At 41.7% G+C, this 25,903-nt stretch overlaps 1 protein-coding gene across 1 annotated transcript; it reads right to left on the bottom strand.

Moving 5' to 3' along the window:
* Positions 1 to 1,899: 1,899 nt before the first annotated feature.
* agtr1b (angiotensin II receptor, type 1b) lies at positions 1,900 to 20,409 on the bottom strand. Its single transcript, XM_034168706.1, has 2 exons — positions 20,170 to 20,409; positions 1,900 to 3,126 (listed from the first exon to the last, which is right to left on the bottom strand). The coding sequence occupies exon 2, from the start codon at positions 3,017 to 3,019 to the stop codon at positions 1,937 to 1,939; it is 1,083 nt and encodes a 360-aa protein (XP_034024597.1). The 5' UTR covers positions 3,020 to 3,126; positions 20,170 to 20,409; the 3' UTR covers positions 1,900 to 1,936.
* Positions 20,410 to 25,903: the final 5,494 nt, after the last annotated feature.

Genomic DNA, 25,903 nt, shown 5'->3' with positions numbered 1-25,903 from the left:
AATAAATAATAATCATATAGCTATTATACCATTTAGTATTGATGCATTTTATTATGGAACAATTTGGTTTGGTGTGATAGATGCAATCCAATTTTTGTTTTCATGTATACATTCATTATCCATGATAAATTAGCCCAAAGTTGCCATGCTTGCATGGGAATTCATAAAAAGAAAACCCAGGGACTTTCTTCAGATTTTTAGTTGAGTGTGCAGCACATTGACACTGCCGCCGCTACTATTTAGTTCACCACTGGGAGCAGCACCAGTTGTGAGCCAGTGTCCCGTCGAGATGAGGTGCGTCGCGCTACTGCGCATGCGCACATCGCTCTATCCCGGACTTGAAGACGTCACCCGTCGAGATGAGGTGCTTTGCACAACTGCACATGTGGAGATGATGTACGAGTATCTCGCTCGACGTGCAACTGCGAATGCGCATTTTGTTTTTTTTTGTTTTGTTTTCTTCTGTCAGTTTTTTTTTATTAATTGTATTCAGTGTATTTATAGCCTAGTAAGTAAAACATTTTCTGTATTTTACGTTAGGAGCATAAATGTATGTATATTTATATTTTTCAGTGCACACACGTGCAGTTACACGAGGAACCTTATCTCGACGACGCACCTCATCTGGACAGACTTATCTGTCCAGATGAGGTGCCACACACCTCATCTCGACGACGCACCTCATCTCGACAGAACACCAGTATGACAGTATTATGAAATTGGGAGCCTGAACGTAAAGTTCAAACAGGCACATTTATCCAGTACACTGTCTACCGCAATTGGACATGTTGATTTTATTTTTATGTGGCAATGTTAGTGTTTCTGTCTTGTGAGAACACATCAAAGATCAAATACGCATAAGTACATACTTTAACAAGTTTACTTTGTGTGTGTGTGTGTGTGTATATATATATATATATATATATATATATATATATATATATATATATAAACACACGAGGGGATATCAAAAAGTTATGAGCCTAAAACATAAAGAGCAAGATATTTGGACTTATAATGTTTTATTTTTCAACAGTCCCCTTCCAAATCCATACACTTATTCCATCTAGTTTGCCAGTCACTGATACCCGATCGGTAGAACTCAACATCTTGGTCTCCTAACCAGCCCTCTGCTGCAGCAGTCAGCTCATCGTCATCCTCAAATCTCTGGGCCAAAAGGTATTTTTTCAGCCTGGGAAAGAGGTGGAAGTTGCTAGAGGCCAGATCTGGAGAATAGGGTGGGTGAGGAAGAAGTTCATAGCCACACTCGCGCACAGCGTCCATGGCAATCTGGCTGGTGTGGATTGGTGCATTGTCCTGGTGAAGCAGAATGCCATGACTGACACTAGAGGGTATGTCTCTTCCACACAGTGTTATGACTCAACAATTGAAGTTAGTAATATGATCCTACATGAAATAAGTAGCTAAGGCATTGATGTAGATCAGGTGTGATGCATTGTAATATCTGACTGGGAAAAATCGGAGGTTCAAAACTTTTTCACATCCCCTCATGTGTGTGTGTGTGTATATATATATATATATATATATATATATATATATATATATATATATATATAGAAAATTTGGCTTCAAGGCTGTGAGTGAAATCAAGAGTATACAGGTAAGCCTGGCTAATTCTACGGGTGGACATGGGGCATGGTGAATGCTAAAAAATAGCACTGAAAAGCATTTCTAAACTGAAGCAGCTTGCAGGCTCACTTCGTGTGAGGTTTTACAAATAATTTTAAAAATCAGCATTTCACAATGTAGTGACAGATTGACCACAGGTGGACACAGCACAAACAAAAAATTTAAAATTACAGTCAGTCTGCATGGTTCAGTGCTTAGTAACAGTTGGGGTTGTAAAAACATGGAATGCTTCATTCTTGGCCCCATAACTGCTCATCAAAGAATCAGGAGAATTCATTTTTACCCTTCACTTAACATCCGAGGAAGTCTTGCTTTTAGCTGTAAGACTCAGTGCCTCTGAGGCGCGGAAGGAGAGAGCACTCATCTTGGAACTGATGCTGGGGTGGGGCCCAGTGGGTCCACTTGGTGAGCAGCGCAACAGGCGCAGCAAGTTTTTGCGAAAGTTGTGCCCGACAAAGCCGTACACAATGGGATTGACACAACTGTTGAAATAGGCAATGCATATGGTGAAGGGCGTGGCAGTGTCAACGATTTCCATAATGTCACAGTTCTGCAGGACCGACAGCTGGATCAGCATATGCATAAAGTGAAACACCTGATGGGGCACCCAGCATAAGAAGAAAGCCAGGACGGCTGCTGCTAGCATGCGCAGTACTTCGTCATCACGGGAACGGGAGCTTTTCTGGATGCGCCTTGCTCCCAGCAGTGTTTGCACAATGAGACAATAGCAGGTGATGATGATGAGGAACGGCACCAAGAAGCCCAACAGACTTTTCATCAAGCTGATTGATAGCAGGACGCTCTCAAATGACGTGTTATTTTTTTCCACCGAGTGCAGAACGCCACACACTGTTTTGTTTGAGTTTTCTATGTAGTAGACATCCCTGGTCAGCACTGTGGGCAAACTGACCAGGAAAGCAAACATCCAGATCACCACGCACGTATTACGTGCGTACAACACTGTGCGAAACCTGCGTGATCGCATTGGGTGAACTATCGCTAGATACCGGTCAATGCTGAGTGCCGTCAGGAAGAAGATGCTGGTGTACAGGTTAAAAATGGTCATCCCCGCACAGGTTTTGCACAGGAACCCTCCGAAGGACCACCGATAGCCTGTGGCAACAAAGGTAGCCCACATGGGCAGAGTGATGAGAAAAGTGAGGTCAGAAATGGCCAGATTGAACACGAAAATGTTGGCCACTGTCTTGAGCTTCATGTAGCAGTAGATGACGGCCACAACCATGCTGTTGCCGATGACTCCAATCACAAAATTGCAACCGTAGACGATGGGAATCAAGATGAAGATGAACTCGTGGCTGCCAGACAGGCCACACTTCAGCTTTATAGAACTTGCTGTTTGATTCTGCATTTCCCCCCCTTTTTGTGGCAGATCCCAGGACTTTAAAACAGGGGCCCTGTCGGCGGGGTGCGTCTGTAGTGACTGATACGGGCCTTGGGCGAGAGCCTCAGTGAGTCCTATAAAAGAAACACAACAAAAATGTCACAGTCAGTCTCGGGGAAGAGCCGTCATTACTCCTGGCATGGTCCATAAACGCTAATCCACACGAGCACCCATGAAAGTGCTCACCCTACACCAGCTCATTAAAGACCTGCACATTAAAGTCATCCTGCTTTGTTATTTCTGCAAAACAAGAGGCCATGAAAACCAGATGTTGTATGTTATTCAATATTCCAAAAATGCCCTTTGAAACATCATTATTCAGACAGTCTGCATTCTGCCTTCTCCTTTAAATGGTCTCTCCGCTAATGAAAAGCAACCGTAAAAACTGTACAGTGTTTATCAAATAGTCCGTCCATCTGGGTGGACTGTCAGCACCCGGAAGGGGAACATTTATGCCGCGCGTTACGACCTGCGTTAATGAAGGCTGCATGGCAAAGCACGAGCTTGGATAACAACGTCATTAAACACGGAGGTTGTTGGGAGGGTTGGATAACGAGAGGAGGGGTTGAGACTACAGTCCCTGCAAAAGATATGTCACGTCTCAAACCCTTGGTGTGCTCAGATACATTGCACCCAGCATGAGAACTTCTAATCAGCACACACCTAAACAAACAGGACAGCAGGGATTCAGCTCTGTGGAAACTTCGCTCTGTGAGAAAATCAAACCTGCGTGCTGTGGAAAATTTGCCTCAAGCTAGTTTGCGCTTCATTTGTGCAAGCAGAATGTGAAATGGGAATAAAAAAAACAAAATCTCCACATAGTTCAGAGTCTTTATGTTTAATAGGATGGCTTAGTAAGTACCATTAGTGCAGCTGATGTAGTAATATTAGCATAAGCTTCATGTATACTATTACAATAGCTGTGAAGATAGTTTCTGCTCCTAATTATAAGAAATGACAACAAGATGGTGGTTGCAATAAAAGCAGTGGGAAAAATGTCTTTAAATTGGGAAGATGGCCTATAAATATGGTAACGCAACTTTTTTATGGGCAGTTTTGAAAGTATGATGCACACAGTTTATAATTATACAGTCTAGATGTAGATTACGCATACCAGGTTCATTTATTTACAAGTGCTGAAAATGGTCACATCCCCTCAGCCAGTTGGATTAAATTACACAGGTGTTGTGCCAGAATATATATATATATATATATATATATATATATATATATATATATATATACACACACACAGGGTGGGCCAATAGAATGTTACCCCTTTTTGATCGTACACAAGTTTTTGAAATGAGAGCTTATTTGAAAATTTTATTTACAGACTTGTAACAGAAGCATCAAATTAACATTTGATACCAAAGGTTTCCCACTTTGTCTCTTGTTTTCCACACAGTTCAATAATTGATGACATGTTCAATCCACGCTCCTCTTCTTTGGATTACAGCTGCAACACGCACATTGAAGTTTGTGATGACATTGCCACACATCTCAAGAGGGATTCTCCGAATTTCCTGACGGATGTTGGTGGGTTGTTGTAGTACACTCTCTAATTGTACAAATTTAAAAAGTGGTAACATTTTATTGGCCCACCGCGTGTATATATATTGCATCCAGAAAGCATTCGGAGCACTTCACTTTTTTCACAATTTGTTGTTACAGCCTTACACCAAAATGGATTTCCTCAAAATTCTATACACAGTACCCCATAATAACAATGTGGCAATTTTTTTGAGATATGTGCAAATTTATTAAAAAATACAATCACATGTACATACAGTAAGTATTCACATCCTTTGCCATGGAACTCAAAATTGAGCTCAGGTGCATCCTGTTCCAACTGACCATCCTTGAGATGCTTCTACAGCTTATTTGGAGTCCACCTAGGGTAATTCAGTTGATTGGACATGATTTGGAAAGGCACACACCTGTCTAGATATAAGGTCCCACAGTTGACAGTGCATGTCAGAGCACAAACCAAGCATGAAGTCAAAGGAATTCTCTGTAGACATCTGAGACAGGATTGTGTCAAGGCACAAATCTCCTAGAGCTGGCCGCCTGTCTAAACTGAGCGGTTGGTGGAGAAGGGACTTAGTCAGTGAGGTGACCAAGAGCCCGATGGTCACTCTGTCAGAGGTCCAGCATTTCTCTGTGGAGAGAGGAGAACCTTCTAGAAGGACAACCATCTTGGCAGCAATCCACCAATCAGGCCTGTATCATAGCATGGCACCCTGCCTGGATATCAAAGGACAACTCTGTGAATGTCCTTGAGCAGCCCAGCCAGAGCCTAGACCTGAATCCAACTGAACATCTCTGGAGAGATTTGACAATGGCTGTGTACGGATGCTCCCCATCCAACCTATGGAGCTTGAGAGGTATTGCAAAGAGGAATGGGTAAAACTGCCCAAAGATAGGTGCACCAAGCTTGTGGCATCATATTCAAAAAGACTTGAGGCTGTAATCGCTGCCAAAGGTCCATCAACAAGGCATTGAGCAAATGGTGGAATCCGTATATATGAACATGTACATGTGATTTCTTCCTTCTTTTTAATTTTTAATAATTTTCAAAATGTCAAAAACCTTTTTTTCATGCTGTCATTATGGGGTCTTGTGAGTCAAACGTTGAGGGGAAAAATAAATCTACTCCACTGTGGAATAAGGCTGTAACATAAAAAAATGTGTAAATAGTGAAGCACGAAGAAGTACAAATCAGGGCGGAACAGCTCGTATGAGCGAACCATGAAAACATCGAGCCGACAGGCAGGCGTGAACGATGCTGCTGTGATGGTTTTGTGCACACGGGAACACAGTGCGAGCAGCTGCAGCATGTGTAAATACATCGCGCAGCTGCTGTGAAAATAAAAAAAAAAATACATGGGATTCAAACCTGCAATTTCCAAAAGCTCTGATTGCCAGCCAGAAACGTTACCACTGAATTGCCATTGCTGTCCTGTGAAAGGCACGGGAAAATGTCTGATTTCAAGAAGGACATGGATGTATTAAAAAAATACAACCACATACCAAATAAAAACACTGCATTTTATTGAATCCCTCTTATCAAGTGTGCAATACAAGTATGAACCACCTGTTCCTCTGTAGATGACCCATGGTCTTGAAATGACATGAATGATGAAGCAGGGTGCTCTTATCATGTCCACATATGCTGGCGGCGTGTCCTGCTCGACACACATGTCTTGTGGACGGCGCACCGCAGGACAGACACCGCGTCATGTGGAACAGAGCTCATGTCGCCCGCTGCGTGTTACGATCTGACGGCCCATTTCAACTGGGGTAGTCTGTCAGTGAGTGTGCGGTGCATGTGCTCGCTGCAGCCCATTGCGACAGTAATATATGTTTTTATGTATGTCCACATGAGAACAGCAAGCAGACACACGCGCATCACAGTGGACAGTTGTGAGTTCATGTTCGTCCAAATACGGTACGTGTTATCCAGCTGGGACATCCGGGACCACAGATCTCCACTGCTGCTCCCGTCGGGACCACAGATCTCCACTGCTGCTCCCGTTGGTGGACACACCCCCTGTCAGTTCATTGCACACACAACATGTCACTGTGTCTGTTTGCAAAGCCACACTTGTGGGGGGCACTTAACAAATTTCACATCCAGCTCGAAAGTGATTGTTTGCTGACTGTTTTCATGATGATAGCGCGAAATGGCCACACATTTTCTTAGTGCCAAGCGAGCGGTGTTAGATGTTCATGTGTGTCAGCTGGAATTTGCCCGACACCTGCTGTGAGAGGGATTGAATGGGCTCTCAGAAGGCACACTCTGTCTTTCAGCCGCTGGTGTGCTCAAATAGGATGCAGCTACGATTTTACACGTACGCACTTCATGCTCAATTTGACCACATTCGTACTATGTGTGAAGGGGCCCTTATGGATGCACTGTATATAAAATAAACACTCACCGACCACTTTATTAGGCACATCTGTTTAATTGCTTGTTAACACAAATAGCTAATCAGCCAATCACATTGAACAGAAACTCAATGCATTTAAGCATCTGGACATGGTGAAGACAACTTGCTGAAATTCAAACTGAACATCAGGGGAAGAAAGGGGATTTTGAACATGGCATGGTTGTTGGTGCCAATAACTTTCTCTCTGGTAGCCAGCTCTCCTCTGCTGGCAGAAGATTGAGCTCTACCTCTCATAGCTGTCTGTCTGCTACAAAACATGTAACAGGCAGGAACAAAATGTATGATTACAGGCTTTACAAATGGTTTTAACTGTTAACTTTATTCACTATCAGAAGCCTATCCCAGTAATCACAGGGCAAAAGCAGTCACAGGGTGTGAGGCAGGGTATACCTTGGACAGGAAGCCAGTCTGTCGCAGGGCCACATACAGACAGGCAAACCCATTAACACCCACACACAGACCTACTGTCAATTTAAAGTTTTCATTTCACCTAAATTGCATGTCTTTGGATGTGGGAGGAAGCGAGAGAACCTGGAGGGAGCCCACGTGAACATGGAGAAAGCATGCAAACTCCACACAGAAAGGCCCCAGGTGGGAATCAAACCCATGACCTTCTTGCTGTGAGGCTACAGTGCTAACCACTAAGCCACTGTGCTGCCCTCTTTCTGACATTTTACAGACCAATCCATGACTAAAAATCACAAAATCAATTAAAGAATCATTAATATAATTGGGAGTAACAGCCCAAATTGTAGATTTAGTGCACGTAAAGCCTATATATAACGAGGTCTGTTAGATAATAAACCGACCCTTTTATTTATTTTTTTTAACTATATGGATTGAATGACGTGCGATTACACCAATCATGCTTGACCCTCGTGCGCATGCGTGAGTTTTTTTCACGTGGTCGTGACGTCATTTCCCTCTGGGCAGGGCCTTGAGTGAGATGTGGTCCCCCCTCTCGGCTGAATTCCTTTGTTTCACACGCTGCTTGGACGGCGCGCGTTGCTTATCAAAAATTTTTTTCTGGACCTTTGAGGAATATCCGAGTGGACACTATTCGAGAATTAAGATGTTTTCGGTGAAAAGTTTAACGGCTGATGAGATATATGGGTGTTTCTGTTGTGTAAGGACTTCCCACGCAGCGGGACGTCGTGCAGCGCTTCCAGGCACCGTCGTCGGCCTGTTTCGACCTGGAAACATCCTAATTAAGACTAATTCACCCAGGACGTCGTAAGAGAACAGAGAAGATTCAGAAGAGGCCGGCATGAGGACTTTATGCGGACATTCCACTGTTTAAGGACATTTTGTAATGAAAGACGTGCGCGCAAATTCGCAGAGTCGTTTCCGTGACGACTCGGCGAATCTTTGTGCGCCGCGACAGGAAAAACACCTCTGTGTTGAAAATCATTTGTAAAGTTCAGGCGGCTTTTGATGGCTTTCAACAAGTGAGTAACTGAAAAATTGTTTAACAGCTTGGGCATGTTCCAACTTGCCCGTTAAGATTTCCAACGGAGGTGTTTTTCCTGTCGCGACCCCCCCGCGGTCGGGTCCGGCCCGACATGCGACTCTGCCCGCACGTTCTTTCATTACAAAATGTCCGTTAACAATGGAATGTCCGAATAAACTCCTCATGCCGACCTCTTCTGAAAGTTCTCTGTTCTCTGACGACTTCCTGGATCAACAGAGCCTGAAATGTGGAAGTTTTCAACTTGAAACAGCGAGACGCTGCCGCCTCGAAGCGCAGATCGCCGTCAGGCGCCGTGGGCTGTCCTTACAGCGACACTACCAGACCAAAATCTCTCATCAGCCGTTAAAATTTTTACCGAAAACCAGCTGAATTTATCGAATGGTGTCCACTCAGTTGTGCCTTACAGTTTTGAAAAAATTTTGATCAAACAAAGCAGCAGTCTCTGAGCCATTCCTAAACAATGAAAAAATCGACGAGAGGGTGGGCCACTCCTCACTCAAAGACTGCCCACAGGCGAATGACGTAACCGACAGGCGTAAAAAAACTCTCGCATGCCCACGAGGGTTCAAGCATGTCTGATGTAATCACACGTGATTCAAATCCATATGGTTTTTCAAAAAAATAATAAGGTCAGATACTTTTCTAATAGACCTCGTATATATAGCTATATAGCTATATATATGACAGCTTTACACCTTTTTAAATATGCATTTTTCAGGTGACTAAATTATACAGTTTCTTTTTGGTGGTCTTACATATGTGCAAATTCATTGCTGATGAATAACGTGTAGAATAATTTTATTACAGAATAGTCATATGTCATGCATACAGTGTCTTTAAGTTTAGTTGTTTTTAATTTTGAAGTGAAGCTACTGAAATGATAAATGATTGGTTTCCTTCAAGAAATAGAAAAAAAATCACTTTGATGTTTATTCGAGTAGGAAAGTTTAAATACTTCAAACTTGATTTGATCTATTTACCCTATAATTGTAAAAGTCTAACACTCATCCAAATTATACACCGTACTTTTGCAGATGCCTGTGTATATACAGTAGTGGATCCAGAAATATTTAATTGGGGGGCGGGTGTCAGTTTCATCACAAATTGAGCAATCCACTGAGCGAATTCTGCATATTCACGGAATGACAGCATAATGCTATCACCGATATTTAAAAAAAAAATTATGCAGTACTAAGCAGCTAACATAAAAATGTTAAATTTGTAACGTAAAATATTTTATTACAAACCATATCTTTCATCTTTAATCTATAATAGTATTATTCTATAATGGTATCAATGCAGGTCATACACATTTATCCTACTTCTGCGGGCAGGTGATACAGTGGAAAACATTATTTCATATTGTTGACGCAGTGAGATGTACTCCAGCTTTTTACTGGAAGATAATGACTAAGAAATTAGGTTATCAAACTTAATAAAGTTATTGTTTATTTTCTTTCTCCTTTCCCCCTTCAATTTCTTTTTTCTTGATATAATTTTTTTCTGTCTGCAACAGGTTTTTTTGGGGGGGTTGCTGGTGGTGGCGGGAGGGTGTACCCCCCCCCACCGATCCATCCCTGTGTATAGAAGCAAAGCTTTCAAATGAATCAAGTGCTTACTGATGATTTTCACTTACTGATGCTACTGTTTATCTCCCAACTTTGAAAAACAGTCATGACCGTATGTCATCTGTATTTCTGTCTTATTGCCTGAGCTCCTCCAGTAGAACAGTTTTTTTTTTCCAACCCTGACCTCTTCATGCTCTATCAGGTTGTATTTGGTGAATTCTTAAAGAAACATCCATATCGGCTGCACATGTGGGGATTCTTGAGAGTGGAAGATATGCGAGGTGCCAAGGGCAACAGAGTCATGAAATATCTGTGAGCGTTTCCTGCACAGACACAGTGCAATCGGCGGTGTAAAGCACAGGCACAGATGTCGTTGCTCGGATTTACGGGCGCGTTTTTTTCCTCAATGGCTATAACAGTTGGTGGATGTAAATTTGCACTGTAAAGGTAGAGAGCGAGAAAACGTGTATTGATTTCACACTGTCAAGATTTAGGGGAATCTCTTAATCCTCACTGTGCTTTTGATGGCCAGAAATGGACGAATGGGTGAAAATCTACACTGTGTGCCTTTAACAATTCCTGGAAGCCTTGGTATTTTAACTCCTAGTACCTTTCCACCAGGAAAATGCACATAAGGTGAGGTGAAATTGCAGGGGGGGAATACAAACAAATCGGGAAGTTATTGCCACCTATATAGTAGATATTTAAGTGAGACCCATAATAAAGCTTCAGTGGCAGATAGGATGCAAGTCAGAAGCAGGTGATTTACTGTAACCACATCCAGTGCGCTAAAGCTATGAGTGAGCGAGAACATTACTGAATGGCTGCCATAAACCCTCGGTGACTGCTGACAGGAAGGTAAATAATTACTTCACAAGGTGCATCCTTTTGGACAAGACAAAGGACCACAACACCCTGTGGGGTTTGTAGAACCACAACACTGCTCACAATGAGTGTAAAATTAGCGTTAAGAGGATGTTTATGGGAATTTCAGCCTGACTCCTGTTCTGCAGTAGCAACATCTTATTTTGGGATATGTAAATGCAGGTCGGTCTTGGGATCATGGGAATTTCTTAACATGATAATCCAACTTAAAATCTCTGCTTGAACTCACAGAGCCGGAGGAGCATGAAGCATGTTTCCCATCAACAGAGCTATCTGATTCCGGCACCAGACTTGAGCACCACCATCTGGCTGCCCACAGAAAGAGCCACTAAAATGTGTGTTTGATGGAGTTAATGATTTACATCTGCCCATTATGAAGCCAGGGTCATCTTACTAAGAACACAAGACCTCAGCCTCCTGCATCTCCTACATCTAGATCATCCTCGTTATTCTTTTTTTTTTTTTTCAGATCTCATTTCAGTTTAGCACAGTTAACAGGATATTCAGCAGCACCGTGTTTCATCGTTGTCATAAATTTCGCTTTAACTGCCATCCTACGGCTGATAACGTGCCAATATGCATAACAGCATCATTCCACAAGTAAGACTGCATGTCTGTGAACAAATCAAATGTTAATGAAGGCAGGCCTAATGAAGCATGCAGGCTTTCACTTGCTGCACTTAAATGACTGTATGCTATACGACTGCTGAAGATATATGTGTCTTTCTATCCGATGATCAGCATTTGATCTTTTCTTGTGCTCTTTTATCTATAATACATTTCTTATTAAAATGGGTCCTCCTGTATAGTGGTTTCAAAAGGCCCCAAAAATCCATTTTTTTTGGTCCCATTTTCAGTTTTTCATTGAATCATGATTTAAGAACTCCACAACGCCAGTATTTCACAATGAGTTGTTTGCTATACATACATTTTATGCCAAATATTTGCATAGTCAGGCAAGAGTAATGGGTTTACACACAACAGATAATCACATTAGAGAACAAGCAAATGCCAAGCAGACCTTCCTTTGTATCTTCAGCCAGTCTTGTATAAAGTACCTCAGAGTGATACTTGAGAGAAAGTACAAGTATCTTAACAAAAATTACTTTGGTGAAAGTAGTAGTCTCCTTTAAAAATATTACTTGAGTAAAAGTCTTAAAGTATCTGAAATTTGCTGTACTTAAGTATCAAAAGTAAATTTCTTATATACTTTAAGTAAAAGTACTGCGTAAAAGTAAAATCAAAGACGAGTGGAGAGTGAAATTGCGACAAGAACAGAAAGTGGTGTCTGGAGAAACGAGGAAGGGTTCTCAGCCCCTATATAAGGCTGGATCCGCCTCTGGCGGAGCAATTAGTGTTGGTGACAGGATGAGTGAGCAACGTATGTAGCTGTAAATAAAGTTGCCGTTCTTTTTTCCGAAGACCCACACGACTTTTCTGTTAAACACAACAGCCAGGCTCTTGTGAACCAGAACAGTCATTTATAGCTACACAGTTGTGCCAAATTTAAGGGAAAAAAATTTCAGGCGTCATCACCACAGGGCAACAAAGGGCGGTCTTTGCGCTCTCGAATCCAAAACGTGGCGCTGCTTTTACGCACTGCATCTCAGTGGAAATGTCAATAAAATAAATGAACAAAACAGCCATGCTGGCCAGTTTTGTGTACTTGTGTGTTAAGAATGTGTGTTAATTCCTGCGGGAGCTGATCCGTGTATGTGTGCGCGCATCGGCATGTGCGGGTTTGGAGCCCAAAGTGCAGATGGCCTCTGTTTCATCCTCCAGTCTCCTCTTTCTCAGCAGGGGCGCAGATTCAACTTTTTGTTCCCCCTGCCTTTTAAACTTGTACTTATGTACAGTAGCAAAGTATTTCAACTTCGTTACATTACTACACTGTCTTCAACCCACGCTTGTGTGATGTTGATGATTTAGCATACCCCAGTGGATGAGCAAATTTGTGGAGTCTGTGTCTTGCTCAAAGACACGTTTACACTCATATACAGTTCCATCCTTGGGTTACTAGACAAACTGCTGGACTGACCACGTCTTCCAAGCAGACTGACTCCACACTGAGATTATCTCTAATCAACAGATGATTGTGGTTGCATTTTCTGTACTGTAAAAATAGAAAATGTCATGACAGCGATTGACTCCAACTATCAGGATCCTGGAACTGGATTTTATATGTGGCATGGTGCTGCACCAGGTTTACATTGGGTGCAGGATAGGACTAGAGCAGTAGCAACGAGAGTTCAGTGGCTGTGCAGCCAAAGCTAAGCATGAAGTCTGGCCACACATGCCATGCCACCCATTATATCAACAAGCAGTGGCATTTCATGAATAAACGCCTGCAGATGGAAACTTTACCAAAGAACATGCCCCAATCACTTGCATCTCTGGGGCTGTCTCTGGATTGGATGGTATGTGTTATTGACAGCTGGGTGCAGCTCTAATACTCATCTAGTGCAGTAACTCTAAAGTGTATGGCATAATGGTATTAAATGGTACAATGCATTTGAATTATAAACTGGTCACACGGACACGAAAACAATTAGATTAAAAGTTGCTCACAGAGCACAGCATATCATATACTTCCAAAGTAGTAGGCATATAGGTACAGTGCATCCAGAAGTATTCACAGAGGTTCACTTTTTCCACATTTTGTTATGTTACAGCCTTATTCCAAAATGGAGTAAATTCTTTTTTTTCTCTTCAAAATTCTCCTCACGAAACCGCATAAATGAACGGCATGAAAAAGATTTTTTTTTTCATTTTGTACATTATTAAATAATAATAATAAAAAAACTAAGAAATTACATGTCCATACGTATTCACACCCTTTGCTCAGTACTTTGTTGATGCAATCTTTGGCAGCAGTTACAGCCTCACGTCTTCTTGATATGATGCCACAAGCTTGGTGCACCTATCTTTGCGCACTTTTACCCATTCCTCTTTGCAGCATCTCCGAAGCTCCATCAGGTTGGATGGGGAACGTCGATGCACAGCCATTCTGAAGCCAATCCTTTGATATCTTGGCTGTTTGCTTAGGGTCATTGTCCTGCTGAAAGAAGAACCATTGCCCCAGTCTGAGGTCAAGAGCACTCTGGGGCAGGTTTTCATCCAGGATGTCTCTGTATATTGCTGTATTCATCTTTCCCTCAATCCTGACTAGTCTCCCAGTTCCTGCCACTGAAAAACATCCCCACAGCTTGATGCTGCCCACCACTATGCTTCACTGTGGGGATGGTGCCTGGTTTCCTCCAAATATGACACCTCCAAATATTTCCTCCAAATATGACACCTGGTATTCACATCAGTTAGTTCAATCTTTGTCTCATCAGACCAGAGAATTTTGTTTCTCATGGTCTGGGAGTCCTTCAGGTACCTTTTGGCAAACTCCAGGCAAGCTGCCATGTGCTTTTTACTGAGGAATAGCTTCCGTCTGGCCATTCTACCATACAGGCCTGATTGGTGGTTTGCTGCAGAGATGGTTGTCCTTCTGGAACATTCTCCTCTCTCCAAAGAGAAATGTTGGAGCTCTGCCAGAGTGACCATCCGGTTCTTGGTCAGGTCTCTGACTAAGGCCCTTCTCCCCAATCACTCAGATTAGATGGGCGGCCAGCTCTAGGAAGAGTCCTGGTGTATCTGAAATTCTTCAGTGTACAGATGATTGAGACCACTGTGCTCATTGGCACCTTCAAAGCAACAGAATGTTCTGTACCTTTAACCAAATTTGTGCCTTGAGCCATCCTGACAATCAGGACATTTCCTTTTACTTCATGCTTGGTTTGTACTCTGACATGCACTGTCAACTGTGGATATGTAGACATTTTTAAATAAATTTGCAAAAATCTGAAGTTTTTTTTCACATTGTCATTATGGGGTATTGTTTGTAGAATTTTGAGGAATAAAAATAAATTTCATCCATGTTGGAATCAGACTGTAACATTAAAATATGGAAAAACTGCAGTGCTGTGAATACTTTTTGGATGCACTGTAAAAAGTTACATGGGCTTTTAAGTAGTCATCAACAATGTGTTAGTGTAGTGACAGAAATTTGACCTTGTCATCTGACCTTGCTCATTAATGGATCCTACTGTAAAAGAATCAGGCCAACTTATCTTGCTAACGTACATCCATATATACATATTTACGTATGGACCACGGTGATCGCAAATGTGTATGAGTCTGGTGGCAGTGCTAAATACTGAATCAAACAAAAAGGTACCTCACATTACAGTTAAGAATTTTGGCCATATCATCCTTTTTTGTGTCATGCAGTGAAGGTTATTTTAATGGAAAAGTTAATAGAATGTGTCAATTTTAATTTAATTTGGTTTGCTGACTGTGATATTACTGTACTTGAGTAGCCAAACAACTCACTTGACCTGAACCCAGTTGAGAATCTATGAGGTATTGTCAAGTGGAAGATGAGAGACACCAGAAGAAGAGAGACACCAGACCCAACAATACAAATGGACTGAAGACTGCTATAAAACCAACCTGGACTTCCGTACCACCTCAGCGGTGCCACAGGCTGACCTATAATTGGTCAACCCTAATACATACACACACACACACCACACACACACACACACACACACACACACACACACAACACACACACACACACCACACACACAGACACAACACACACACGCATATGTACTGAGCAGGTTTATAGCAGAGTATGATGCAACTGGGATGAGAATCAGCACCTCCAAATCTGAGACCATGGCCCTCTGTTTGAAAATGATGGATTCCCCCCCCCGGGTCTGGGGAGAATTATTGCCTGAAGTGGAGGAGTTTAAGTATCTCGGGATCTTGTTCACAAGTACGGGTAAGTTGGAGCATGAGAGCGATAGATGGATTGGGGCAGCATCTGATGTTTAATGGATGCTGTACCGTACTGTACTGTGCTGCTGTTGTGGTGAAGAAGCGCTAAACCAGAAGGCAAGGCTCGCAATTTATCAGTCGATTTATGCTCCTATCCTCACCTATGGTCATGAAATTTGGCTAATGACTGAAAGAATAACATTGCGGACACAATCAATGGAATTGAGATGGGTATCTGGGTGTACACTCCTGGACAGGGTGGACTATCTGGGAGGGACTCGGAGTACAGCCACTGCTTCTTTGCATTAAAAGAAGCCAGCTGAGGTAGTTCCGGCATCTGGTGAGAATGCCCCCTAGTCGTCTCTCTAAGGAGGCCTTCCAGGCATGTCCAACTAGATGGAGGCCCGGGGGAAGACCCACAAAACGCTGGAGAGATTTTTTTTTTTTTCCAGCTGGCTTGGGCACACCTTGGGGTCTCTGGGAAGAGTTCCAGGGCTTGACCGAGGATAGGGTAGTGGTGGGATGGGCTGCTTGGTCTGCTGCCAGTGGCAGAAAATGAAGGACTGAATATATGCATCCATGTGTATGTGTACATATTTAGGGATGGGTATTGAGAAAAGTTTATCTATCGGTACCATTATCGATTCCACTTATCAATCTATTCCTTACGATTCCCTTATCGATACCTCCCATGAATTCTTTGTGTACTACATGTAGCCTTTACACGTTTTCTATGTGCAACACCATTTTATTGAGTCTTAAAGTAAAATAAATATGAAATTGGTCACTGGATCCTTGATCTACTGGACATAAATAGAAAGCATTTCCTTCAGACATTAATGGCATGAATGTCTCTCCATACATCTAAGCTGAACTCAGCTGCTGGAGTCTGCAGGTCGCAGCCACAGCCTTGGGCTGCTGCACGTCAGCGCAGGACATCTCATTTCAGAGGAAAAAAACATTTTGATCGATTGCAGCTTATTGGTTGCATTACAACGTTGGAAAGAGGTGTCATTTGATTGAAATGGCGATTCGCTTTGAAGTTATTTAATTCCTAGCGGACTCTAGCTTTCTAACTAGAGAGACGCAGCATTTGGAGCAACGGAAACGGAGGGCAATTCTTGTTTCTTTCTCGCAACAAGACAGAAGTCCCAATTAGTCACTTTAATCTGCCAAAAGTGACTCAAATTGACATTTATAATGGCTTTGAGAGGGGATAAGAAGCGAAGTTCCCACTTTCTGAAGAGGAGTGAAGCAAAGGACCAACGAAGCAGCAGATTGGAGCACTACTTCATTGGTTCAAGGTTCAAAGCAGAGCTGCGCTGCAGAAACAGTTGATTACAGACCCACTGTAATCAACGTAGAGAAATGATAATTTTCCCGACAAACACCCTCAAAAACAACGGGCACTCTGAAGGATCAGTAAGGGAATCATTAAGCAAAAAGGCTACTGATGTCAGTGGATCGAATCATTTCTTAACGATACCCAAAAAGAACGGTTCTCGATACCCAACCCTAGTATGTGTATATGTACATAAAATTTATATACACACACACCATTCAGACCCCACCCCTGCCAGATTTCTCCATGTAATGTGGAGTTACATCAGGAAGGGCATCCGACATAGAACTTGTGCCAAATCAACATGCATATATATATATATATATATATATATATATATATATATACTCAACAAAAATATAAACGCAACGCTTTTGGTTTTGCTCCCATTTTGTATGATATGAACTAAAGATCTAAACTTTTTCCACATACACAATATCACCATTTCCCTCAAATATTGTTCACAACCAGTCTAAATCTGTGATAGTGAGCACTTCTCCTTTGCTGAGATAATCCATCCCAACCTCAACAGGTGTGCCATACCAAGATGCTGATTAGACACCATGATTAGTGCACAGGTGTGCCTTAGACTGTCCACAATAAAAGGCCACTCTGAATGTCTTGCGGGGGGAGCCGACACTCTGGCACGCCACATATACACTCAGCAACTTCACAGTCATGGGGCACTTAGACAAATTTCACATCCAGCTCGACAGTGATTGTCTGCTGAGAGTTGTTGTGTTAATAGTATGAATGGCCACACATTTTCTAAGTGCCATACAAGTGGTGTTAGATGTTTGTGCATGTTAGCTGGAATTTGGCTGACACCTGCTGTGAGAGGGTTCAATGGGTTCGCACAGCGCAATTCTGTCTTTCAGCTGCTGGTGTGTGCAAATAGTTGTCGCAACAGGTGTACGAGGCGTTGGAAGCAGCTATAAAAAATTACACGTTTTTGCACACGATTCCTGCTTCATGTGCACTTTCAGCACAAATCGACCATATTTGCACTATTGTGTGAAGGGGGTCCGTTATACACGCTTGCAGTTAAGTTTCTATCAATATACAGTAAAAAATATTGCTTGAAATATTTAATGAACATGGATCTATAAAATGTTCACCTTCTGAAATAACTGAGAAAATATTTAACTTCAAAATATTCAATTTTTTTTAGATGCACCTGTGTATATACCATCAGGTAAAAAAGACCCCCCCCCCCCCAAAAAAAAAAACCCTCCAAGAGTCCGTTGTTGTCAGACATTCTTGAAAACAAGATAGCTGAAATATATGTTTGAACAGCAATAGCCTGTTTCTCAGTTTGTTGAACAGGTTGTTCATAAACCAGAAGGTCCCTGTCTCAATACCTACCCAACCCCTTTAATACCTACCCAGTCATTGTGCACCATCCTGACTGTTTTGAAGATGTTATATTGTTTAGCTTTTTGAACAAAATTCAACTCATATTTGCCCAGTTCATTGGACTTGAAATGAGCTTTGAATGTGTGAACATTCTAATAATGTGTTATTTTAAAGTACAAAATTTTATAGATTAAAAAAATACTTATATTCAACTCACATTAATAAATGCATTAGTAAGCATGGATTAACCATTAATGTAAATGTTAAATAATGTGTGTGTTTATTTATAACTTATTATTGGTGTTTAAGTCAGTTAATGCAGCAACAAGCATTATGTAACAGTGTATTAAGACTTAACCATTTTTAGCAATCATTTATTTATAATGCTCAGCATCATCATCAATTAATGCTGACTTAACATGAACACAATTAATAAATGAGTACTAAACAGTTATCTCTTAATTTACTGTTAATGTTTATTATTCTCTCTCTCTCTGTCTCTCTCTCTCTCTCTCTGTATATATATATATGTGTGTGTGTGTGTGAATTTTGTTTGAATATGTTTTGTGTTTTGTCTGTTGATGTGCACTCAGACACACAGGACCATTTTCAAACACGTCCTCCCACCCTCAAGGGTTACGCAAGGATAAACAGTGTATTCAAACGCACATAAAAAAGGTGCACACCGCCGCTTTCACTCTCTCATCATTTCAGACCTTGTGCTTTTGCCAGTTTTTTATGAAGAGAGAGAGAAGCAGAATTTTTACATGCGCGCAAGTGAAGACATGACCTCTGATTACAGCAGCAGAACTAATGGGAATATTGGCCTCAGAAACCATGTCTGTATTTTTCCTGTTTACAAAACTGTGCTTTCACATCATTTTTGAACATATCCAGCTTAATCACCTGTCTGTAAAGGTTTCCTGCAAGTTTTTTGTACCACGTATTAAAATATCTAATAGCAACTGACGACTAGTCATTTGTCTCCTGCTTATTTTCTGTCCTCTGTGATATGTAGTTACACTTAAATCACTTTGCTGCACTCCAGGTTGCATTAAATTTCCTTTGACTGACCCCCGGAGCTGAGAAAACACGAGTTGGAAAAACAACTCTTACAAGGCTTGAGTTATGACCGCATGAGTTGTCATCTATGAAAAATCAGGCTTTTACGTCTGTGGACGAGCTGTTTTTTTTTTTTGTTTGTATTGTCCAGTGTCACCCTCTTACTTTAATTATCCCTAGCTGTTCCACTGTCTCGACTAACATAGCTGAAAAATACATTCCAGTTCAGTTCATCTTGTTCACTTTGCTTCAGTATTCCTGTCTTGAATAGTCCTTTTCTCTGTCTATGTTGTGGGTTAATTCCTCATATTAAGGATTTACAGAGAGCAAAAATTACTATTTATCAATAAATGAATGGAATTCTCCATGTGGAGATGTAAGAGCTGATATGTCACCTCTACTGCTGCACTCACACACTTTAAAAGATGTGCACGCTGAACACGGTAACAATAGTTGATATTAAAAATGTCATTTTCTTCCTTGCCCTCCTTTTGATTCCCAATTTGAAAAAAAAAAAAATGCAGAGAGTTAGTAAACCGTTTAGTCAGATCTTCTTCAACATGTAAAAGTAGGACGGTTTAGTAGAATAAGTTAGAAAGCTGTACAAAAATGAAGTCTGCACAACGTTTTTCCGAGTGAATTCTTACCTGTGTTGCTGAACCAGAAGGTTGTTGAAGCTTTGGTAGCTGGATGTCAGTGAGCCACTGACTGCCTCTGATTTAACTGGTGGAGCTCGACAAGCAGGAACACTGTGTGACACACAAACCCACACGCTCCCACACCCACACAGTGATGAATGAATTAAACCACGTATTGTCCTGGACCATCTCTCCCTGGCAGTAACCCAACAGTCTACACACACAAAAACAAAATCTTACACAATTGCACTTCTCCTCCTCCTCCCATTCTCCTCCTACTCTCCCCACTACTCCGCATGTAACATCTCTCTTCCCTTTCTCTCTTGAGCATATGTGTGCTTTTAATCATTGATATTTCGAAATTTAAGTCCTTTCACTTTTGACACAGTGTCAAACCCTAGGCCTGTTTCACAATTATTTCACAATGTTTAATCTGGTGTTCTAACTCAACAGTCTTCAGATCCATGTGGACTCAATTTATTTTTTAAATCATATTTACTCACTGGTTGTGCATATGTTTTGTTTTGTGTCACTCGGTAAAACCTGATGTGTTTGTCCAGCTACACAACTAAAAAAAAACAAGCATATATATATATATATATTATATATATATATATATATATATATATATATATATATATACACAAGCACGTCGCCTTGGTTATTTGGTTACCAGGCTCAAGCTGTGAGGATGAAAGGAATAGACAAACAATTCATTTCATGATATGCAACTTCAACCACACATGCTCTTAATTTTGGTCATGCATGTGATGATGAGGCTATTCCCTGCAAAAATTTCAGACATGTCCAGCAGATGAAAGACAGGCATATGGTATGGTACATTGGCAAAATAAATATAGTAGTAATCCTGTCTGTCTGTCTGTGACTCCGATTATTCAAAAACCAGAGGATCATTGATCAATAAATACCTCACTGTCTCCATATGTCAGTGCAAAAATCTGTTAGGATATTGCCTTATTTTATCCCTTTATGTTGATTTAGCACAAATATACTGTGTTTACAATCACTCATCTTCAACTCCCTTACAGGAGCCTATCCCAACAGCCACAGGGCGTGTGGCGGGGTATACCCTGGACAGGACGCCAGTCTGTTGCAAGGCTTTACTCAGTTTATACTACTTATATACATTTTGATGACTGAATCTTTAGTAACATTTTTTTGTTTTTGCCTCGGAAATTTTGAGTTGGACTAACTCACGTTTTACAGTGCATCAGAAACAGTGATTGTTAGGGGAGGTGATGGTCTAGTGGCTAAGGTGTTGGGCTTGAGTCCAGAAGATCATGGGTTCAAATCCCACCTGACTGGAAATCACTAAGGGCCCTTGGGCAAGGCCTTTAATCCCCTATTGCTCCCGGTTTGTAGTGAGCGCCTTGTATGGCAGCACCCTGACATTGAGGTGAATGTGAGCATAATTGTAAAGCGCTATATAAATGCAGCCCATTGTACAGTTGACATGCCTGTGGTTGCTGTATTAAGAATAACAATAAGATCAACTTTATTTATCCCAAAGGAAATTCTTTTGCTGGAGTACTGAAACAGTAACAGTAAACAATGTTCTTTTTAAAGATATTTGCACAAGATGTTCAACAATATTGCACATAACTCTCAGTAACTGAATAACTGATCAATTATGTATTCATCCTGCATAAGGGGTTGGAGTTATACGGCCTCATTGCCACAGGTAGGAAAGAACTCCGGTGGGATTCTGTGGTGCTCCTCGGTGGTCTCAGTCTATGGCTGAAGGTACTCTGACAGGATGTCAGTGTGGTATGCAGGGGGTGTTGTCCCGGATGCTGAGCAGTTTCCTCAGCATCCTCCTCTCTGACACCTCTGCCAGCTGTGCTGATGAGCTTGTTGAGTCTGTTTGTGACAGGGGTCTGTTAGAAAAGTAACGTTGGAAACCATTTGGAAGATTCAGACGGCTTTCGGTGGCTTTTCAGTCGAGTGAGTATCCGAGAAATTGTGTAACAGCTGGGCATGTCACAACTTGTCCTGTGGGACTTCCAACACGGACGTGCTTTTTGTTGCGCGCCATTGTGGCTCCGTGCCGACGCGCAAATTCCTCCATACGTCTTTTATTACAAAATCTCCTGTAACAGTGGAATGTGCCGCAAAAGTGCTGATGTCCAACTCTTCTGCAATTTCTCTGGTAGTCAGACGACGTCCCGGATCAACACAGCCTTCACTTTGGAAATGATGTGGTCGTTTCAGCCTGTCGATGGCCGCTCGGAGCACGGCGCGCCCTCCGCCGCTGTGGGCCGTCTTTAATCCGGTTGTACCGCTTCTTAATCTGTGTGACGCCCAGAGTATCCTCACCGAAAGCCATCTGAATCTTCCAAATGGTTTCCACCTGGCTGTCTCTCACAGTTTCTGGAAAAATTTGATTCAGCGCTGCTTCAATCGCTCAGCCATTTCCCTGACAATGAAAATCCGATGAGGGGGGTGGACCAGTGCTCACTCAAAGCTTGCCCACAGGTGAATGATGCAACCGACAGGCGTGAAAAAACTCATACATGCACACGAATGTTCAAGCTTGGCTGATGCAAGCGCACATGATTCAAATCCATATAGTTTCTTTAAAAGATAAAAAGGTCTGATAATTTTCTAACAGACCTCGTATATATATTGGTCAAGGGTCATGGGAATTGGAGCCTATCCCAGCAGGCATAAGGGATGAGGTGCGGTACACCCTGGACAGGACATCAGTATTTATATAATATACTTTTATTATTTGTGTAGTTTTTGAAGTCACTGTAAGTAATTGACATCTCCATCAAAGAGCTCCTCACCACCAAAGATTTTACAGTTTGGAACATCAAAGATTTTGATTCCCTGTAAGCTCCACTTTTATTTGTCTGTGTGTGTTTGATATTGTCTGTCAATCCATGACAGCTCCCTGTCCCTTATCCTGGGCACAATAAGGCCAGGCTGCGATTGGGATTCATCTGTCGACACGCTGTATTAATAGCTGCTAAAGGTTTGCCCTTCCCTTGGATCAGGCCTACATTAGGGGCTGGGATAGGGGGAAATTAAGGTGGAGCCACAGAGATGGTTTTCTGCTTTTCTTTCACTCCTTGCTGAGATTCCTTTGCACATTTCCCTTTTCGTTTGGGATTCAGCTGCCACTCGCTTGTCCAGTTTATTATAAGAGGTGGATGTATTGTTAGAGTGAATATGTCCCAGAAGCCCGAGCTTCAAACTCCCCATAATCAAGTTGGCGTTGATGAACATGATTGACAATGTGAATTTATATGTTGCCTCACAGAGTGATTTCAAGAACACTGTGTGGTACTTAGGGAAAAAGTTGGAATAAAAAAATGTGAAGTAGAATAGACTTGCAAAGAAGAAGAGAAATCACAAAATGTAATTAAATTCTGCTGATAAATCTGGGCTTTTTTTCTTGACAACACTTCCCTTTTATTCTCATGATTATTTTGAGAACTGATATTCTGTTTCTTTGAAATAGGAACACTAATAATGTCTGTCCTTGTCCTTGTCCTCGTCTAATGTGAAGGTCCTACAAGAGAGGGTGTCATGTTGTGGAGAATGTAAATCTTACTGACAGTCTATGTGATAAGAACCTAGATGAATATAACTTAATTGAATATATTTATGCGTGTGCATTGTATTCTTCAAAAATGTGATGATTTTAGATGTAAATTGATTAATTCACTGTACCCTTGGGTGGAGGGTCATTATTATTTGAAGAAGTTTGCCTTGACTTGTTTTTATATAATGACTTCCTGTAATACCAGCTACATGAATAATGACCTTGTATTTTTTCTTTCCTTTGAGATTAGGAGTCTTTCCTCAGTTTGTTTGAGCAATTCTTATCAGCTTGCTTGAAAAGCAGTGAGTTGATTCTTTTTTAATTGGAATTTGGAAGTATTATTCAATATACCAAAGAGCAGCTCTCAGTCATTGTGGTGATGATCCACATGCACTTCAGGACAAGAAGGCAGGCTGGTGCTTCTCTCCAGAAACTGTAACATGAAGGAGATGAGAGTGACTCCCATTGGATGAAATGTCAGTCCATTGCAGGTTACTTCCCCAGTCATAGGATGGTACCCACTTTCACAGCTGTGTGTACTCGGACTATACTACAGATAAAGTGTCATGTTGCAAACCTGGAATTCAACCTTGGTCCATATATTGGTTGTTTCTTGTATAATATATTGAACAAAACTGCTAATGCTATTGTCTGGTGTGATTTTCAGGGACAAGTTGGGATGGTATGGAAAATGCAAAAACAAACAAACAACAAACAAAATAAAACAAAAAACAAAACAAAAAAGTGACAACTCATTCCAAACAGTATAAGCAGAAGATATTTCATGTTTTTTTTTTCTGGTCAGCGTTGTTTCATTTGGTTAATGTACACCCATTCCAAAAAAAAAGTGGAACAGCTTCAAGATATGGCTAGTAATGTTGTTCTTTTGGCTGCTCCTATTTCTTCAGGGTTGCCACAGTGGTCCTAGCACAGATTCACATTGGGATTTGGCACAAGTTTTTAAGCCCTTCCTGATACAACTCACACCTCCCCTGGTCTTCCTAAGAGGTCTCTCATCCAAGTACTAACTAGGACCCACTCTGCTTAGCTTCTGAGATCTGATGGGATCAGGCTGACACAATATATGGCTAGCAATGAAGTGTTAAAAGATGGCAGCACTGTGGCTTTTGTGGTTAGCACTGTTGCCTCACAGCGAGAATGTCACGGGTTCGATTCCAACGTGGCCCTTTCTGTGTGGAGTTTGGATGTTCTCCCCGTTTTTGTGTGGGTTACGGCTTCCTCTGGCTTTAAATTGACTGCAGGTTTGAGTGGGAGTGTGAATGTGCTTGTCTATATGGGTTGATCCCTGCGATAGGTTGGTGTTCTGTCCAGGGTGTACAGTGAGTGCTGGGATAGGCTCATGCTGCCCAACGCATATTGTATATTCTCCCCCATGTTTGGATGGGTTCCCTCCTGGTGCTTCAGCTTCCTCTCATTTCCAAAGACATGCGGGTCAGGTGAATTGGCGGGTTTGAGTAAGGCAGGCCCACTTGGCACAGGCAAATAAGTGGTGCTATCGGACTAGTGACCCTTGCCCTTATGTTACCCGACATGGAAACAGAGCAGAGTGCTTAGAATTTTTGTTCATCTCTCACAGAGGTGTACTCTCCTCCTGCGTTGTTGCTCACTGCCACTGGAAACCGCTCCACGCTTTATCCCCCTCCGCTCCGATCAAGGGTATCCTGATCTGATCAGAATCAGCCCAATCGAGGCTTATTTTGATTGATCCGTTTTGGATATATTAACCCCAAGTCACCAAATACGTGTACGTTCACTGCTTCGTTTTACATGCACAGTGTTCGCCACCCGAACAGTCATAGTTGCTGTTGCTTCACTACAGAGCCACAAGAGCCCCTGTGCACATTTTAACAGCAATTTAACACTCCTCATATACATAGCCAGCTTATTTTATTCACATTGATGAACAGTGTGCATTAGTCTCGCTCTCTTTCATAAGCACGCAGTGATAACAGGCAGAGTTCAGTACTGCCACGGAAACAGTTTCAAAAACAGATATGACATTGCTTTAAATATGTACCAAGGGTGGATGGTGGACAGTGCATGTGATGTGACCTTCCTCTCAGCCAATCAGGTCACAATTTCCAGGAAACAAAAAGAAAAACTTTTTCTCGTCATTGTGGCTATGTCCTGTTGAAAGAGACAATATAAGTG

The sequence above is a fragment of the Thalassophryne amazonica genome, chromosome 1 (genome assembly GCF_902500255.1).
Source record: "Thalassophryne amazonica chromosome 1, fThaAma1.1, whole genome shotgun sequence".
Classification (NCBI taxonomy): domain Eukaryota; kingdom Metazoa; phylum Chordata; class Actinopteri; order Batrachoidiformes; family Batrachoididae; genus Thalassophryne; species Thalassophryne amazonica.
Note: the sequence above shows the minus strand (reverse complement) of the source record. Positions and strands in the feature narration are given on the sequence as shown.

Excerpts from the sequence above, each read along its gene's own strand:
- agtr1b (XM_034168706.1), bottom strand. The coding sequence starts at position 3,019 with ATGCAGAATCAAACAGCAAGTTCTATAAAGCTGAAGTGTGGCCTGTCT.